Raw genomic sequence first — 4,227 nt, 5'->3', positions numbered from 1 at the left:
AAACTGGTTTGTATCTTCCTTAGATACAGATTTGATTTTTTTTAACATAGCAGATTTTGAAATAAAGAAAAAAGGTCATGAATGGTTGTGTTTGTTTATTTAATACATGTAGCATAAATTTATTTCATGAATGAAATCCTCTTCTCAAGAAATCTTTTTTACTTTTTTGCCCATATAAAAACATATCTGATTTTTTTTTTTAAATATACAAATCTGATTTCTTTTATTATTACAAAACAGATTTGATCTTTTACAAATCAAAAACCATTTTTTTTTAGTTTTTAAAAAACAGATCTGATTCTTTTAAGTCTCTACAAAACTAAATTTTCCCATCACAAAATAGATCTGATTTTTCTGTCACCAAAAAACCAATTTTTTTTTTTTAAGTTCTCAAAAGCAGATTTAATTTTTCTAAACCAAAATCATTTTTTTACTCACATCAACACATATCTGAATTTTTTAACAAAGAAGAGGATGCATTCATAAATAAACTTATGTGATTTAATTTTTTTTTTTCATATGTGCAACATGTCATTCATAGCATGCATAAAAGGGTACATTGGTCACAAGAGTCTAGAAGACCAGACTCTGTCTAGGTGGAATGGGTGTCTAACATCTTCCCATTCCGTAACCTAGCCTCCGAATTTAGTATCTTTGGATAGGTAAACCTAGGACTTATCTTTATTTTGGGTAGTTTGTAACTAGGAGAAAAAGCCATGTAATTATTGGGAAGTTTGTAACTAGGATCCAAAACCATGTAATTTTCAATTTTTTAAATATGTATTCCTCTTTTTTTACTCAATCAATGAAATGAAACAATTCAGTCATGTATTTTTTGCATTTAGTTTTTTTCTTATTTTTTTGTATAAAAAAAATAAGTGGCGACTCCATACCACTTACCCAAAAAAAGAGGTGCCTTAAAAATCTCTATTTTTTTAGAGGCACTTTTGCGGTCTTTCACAACATGACCGAGGTTCTGTTTGACACTTAACTAAATAAAGAGAATATTGAACAATAATAATCAAAATAGAAGATGGCAAGATTGCCTTTCATCAATAACCTTTGAAGGTTATTTACATTCTACGAGCGTGGTACCACATTTTCATCCAAATCTTCCAAAAAATAAGCACCTATACCAGCTACCAAGGTGATGCAATATAGCCCTTTCCAGTTGGGTCCCAGTTTTCCCCATGAGGGGTTCCTCGCAGTTCCTACCACTTTTCTCAATACTAAGTCTTCTGGCGCTAACGGTCTAACCTTTACTCCCAGGTCGTATCCCTGCTTAAGTTTTTGCTGATAATGCTTCAATTGGACTATGGCCACTTCCTTTCGTTCATCTAGTAAATCCAAACTCTCTCAAAGTGACTGATCATTTATGTCTTGGTCGAATAGACATGTCCTTAGTGTCAAAAATCTTGTCTCTAAATGGATTACTGCCTTGGAACCATAGGTCATGGAAAACAGAGTTTCCCCAGTTGTCTGACGAGGAGTAGTTTGATATGCCCAAAGAATATGTGGGAGCTCGTCGACCCACCTGCCCTTAGCTTCATCCAACCTCTTCTTCAGCCCATTAACTATAACCTTATTAACTGTCTCAGCTTGCCAATTCCTTTGTGGATAAGCCGGGGTTGAGTATCTATTCATGATACCTAACTCCCCACAATACCTCCTGAAAGTCTTGCTATCAAATTGGAGCCCATTATCCGAGATAAGGGTGTATGGAATCCCAAATCTGGTAACAATGTTCTTTCATACAAACTTTTTTACATTAACATCCCTGATATTGGACAATGGCTCGGCCTCAACCCACTTCGTGAAGTAATTTGTTTCGACAAAAATCCATCTTTGGTTTCCCATTGCTCTAGGAAATGGCCATATAATATCCAAGCCCCATTGTGCAAACTACCACAAACTAGAAAGAGGATTTAACATGCCCCCAGGCTGATGGATGCCCGGGGCAAACCTTTGGCACTGATCACACTTCCTAACATAATCTTGTGTTTCTTTTTGAATGCTCGGCCACCAATAACCCTGAGTAAGGGCCCTATGTGATAACGACCTTCCTCCTGTATGACTACCATAGATGCCTTCATGCAATTCCTCCAGCAGTGGTTCCACTGCTTCAGGGTGAACGCAAAGTAAATACGACCCTGAAAAAGAGCACTTATACAATTTCTGCTCCTTGGACAGCCAAAAGTGGGGAAGTTTTATTCGTATTTTCTCTGCCTCTCCCTTCTCAACGGGTAACGTTCCTTCCTTCAAGAATGCAACTATGGAATCTATCCAACTTGGACCGACCCTTATTTGGTGTACTCCAACCCTCATCAATTCCACCTCAGCAGGCATTAATAAATCCTCGACGAGTATGACCCGAGGAAGGCCCTGCTATGAAGAAGTCACTAAAGTTGCTAAAGAGTCCGCATGAGTATTCTTACTCCTTGGGACCTGCTGTATAGAGAAAGATTGAAAACCAGATTGTAATTGTCAGGCCTTATTAAGATATCCCTGCATCTTATGATCCCTGGCTTCCAGCTCACCCTTAACCTGTCCGACGACCAACCTTGAGTCTGAAAAGATTTCAACAGCTTTTCCACCTAGTTTCTTTACCATAGCTACCCTAGTTAACAAGGCTTCATACTCGGCGTCGTTATTAGTGGCTGAAAAGCCCAATCTCAAGGACTTCTCAATAGTAATCCTTTCTGGGGATACTATCACTATCCCAATTCCAGACCCCCTTTGGTTACCCACCCCATCAATGGAAAGCTTCCATGCTGGATGTCCATGGACAGAAACTGCGGTGACCTGCACCCCTATTAATTCCCCCTCCTCGGCAACAACTGTTTCTAAGTATTCAGTAAATTCTGCCACTAAGTTTGCAAGCACCTGCCCTTTAATGGCGGTCCGAGGCATATACTTTATGTCAAATGCTCCTAAAATTGTCCCCCACTTGGCGATCCTTCTTGTATAATCAAATCTCCGAAGTAATGACTACAGAGGGAGTTAAGTAAGGACCACAATGGTATTTGCCTGGAAGTAATGAGGGAGCTTCCTCATAGCGTGCATCACGACCAGAATGGCTTTCTCTAGTGGCAAATAACAGATCTTTGCCTCTTGCAAAGATTTACTCACATAATAGACCGATTTCTACACCCCAACCTCCATCCTTACTAAAACTAAACTTATGGCATGACACGTTACTGCAATGTAAGCAAAAAAGACTTCCTCCCTTTCTGGTCTGGACAAAATAGGTGGTCGAGATAGGTATTCCTTTAACTCCTCAAAAGCAAGGTTACACTCTTCGGTCCACTCGAATACCTTCCACTTGTGAAGGAGTTGAAAGAATAGTCTACATCTATCTGCTGACCAAGAGATAAACCTATTCAGAGCAGCAGTCATTCCAATTAACTTTTGTACTTCTTTGGGATTCTGAGGAGGTCGTAAGTCACTTATCACCTTAATCTGATCAAGATTAACTTCAATTCCCCAGTGCATAATCATATATCCTAAAAATTTACCAGAACTGACGCCAAAGGAACACTTTGAGGCATTGAGACACAAGTTATGTTTCCTTAGTATTTCAAACACACTTCCTAGATCATTCAAATGCTCGGTTACTACTTTATTCTTCACGGCCATGTCGTCAATGTATACTTCTATATTTTTTCCAAATTGAGACTCAAACATTCTAGTCATCATCCTTTGGTAGGTAGACCCAGCATTCTTCAAACCAAAAGGCATTACTCGGTTGTGATAATTCCAGGAGTCAAGAAGGCAGTCTTCTCCTGGTCAGCCAAAGCTAGTGGTATCTGATGGTATCCCTGAAAGGCATCCAAAAAGCTTATCCAAGGATGATTGACCGTAGCATCAACCAACTGGTCAATCCGAGGAATCAGAAAGGGATCCTTGGGGCAAGCTTTATTCAAATCAGTAGAATCCACACATACTCTCCACTTCCCCGACTTCTTCTTCATCACCACTGTATTGGCCAGCCATTCTGGATACAAAACCTCCTTAATTTCCCTTGCACACTTAAAGTTAATTACTTCTTCCTTGACAGCCTCGACATGTTCTTTGGAAGAGTGCCGAGGTGGTTGTTTCTTAGGATCAACTATTGGGTTGACATTCAAATAATGACAAATGAAATTTGGATCCACCCCGGGAGCTTCATAGGCACTCTAGGCAAAAACAACAACATTCTTGCTAAGGAAAGCTAATAACTCCTCCCTC

At 39.1% G+C, this 4,227-nt stretch overlaps 1 protein-coding gene across 1 annotated transcript; it reads right to left on the bottom strand.

Moving 5' to 3' along the window:
• Positions 1-1,356: 1,356 nt before the first annotated feature.
• Positions 1,357-2,346, bottom strand: LOC126695016 (uncharacterized). Its single transcript, XM_050391615.1, has 2 exons — positions 1,964-2,346; positions 1,357-1,732 (listed from the first exon to the last, which is right to left on the bottom strand). Exons 1-2 carry the CDS (start codon positions 2,344-2,346, stop codon positions 1,357-1,359), a joined length of 759 nt encoding a protein of 252 aa, XP_050247572.1.
• Between the last annotated feature and the right edge of the window lie 1,881 nt (positions 2,347-4,227).

Source organism: Quercus robur, chromosome 2 (genome assembly GCF_932294415.1).
Source record: "Quercus robur chromosome 2, dhQueRobu3.1, whole genome shotgun sequence".
NCBI classification, from domain to species: Eukaryota; Viridiplantae; Streptophyta; class Magnoliopsida; order Fagales; family Fagaceae; genus Quercus; species Quercus robur.
The sequence above is the reverse complement of the archived record's forward strand: the minus strand, read 5'-3'. Positions and strand labels throughout refer to the sequence as shown.

What these genes read in the sequence shown, in the direction of transcription:
- LOC126695016 (XM_050391615.1), bottom strand. Translation starts at nt 2,346, where the DNA reads ATGCCTGCTGAGGTGGAATTGATGAGGGTTGGAGTACACCAAATAAGG. An exon ending in AAGTGTGATCAGTGCCAAAG is followed by an intron (nt 1,733 to 1,963) that starts GTTTGCCCCGGG and finishes CATTGTTACCAG; the next exon opens with ATTTGGGATTCCATACACCC.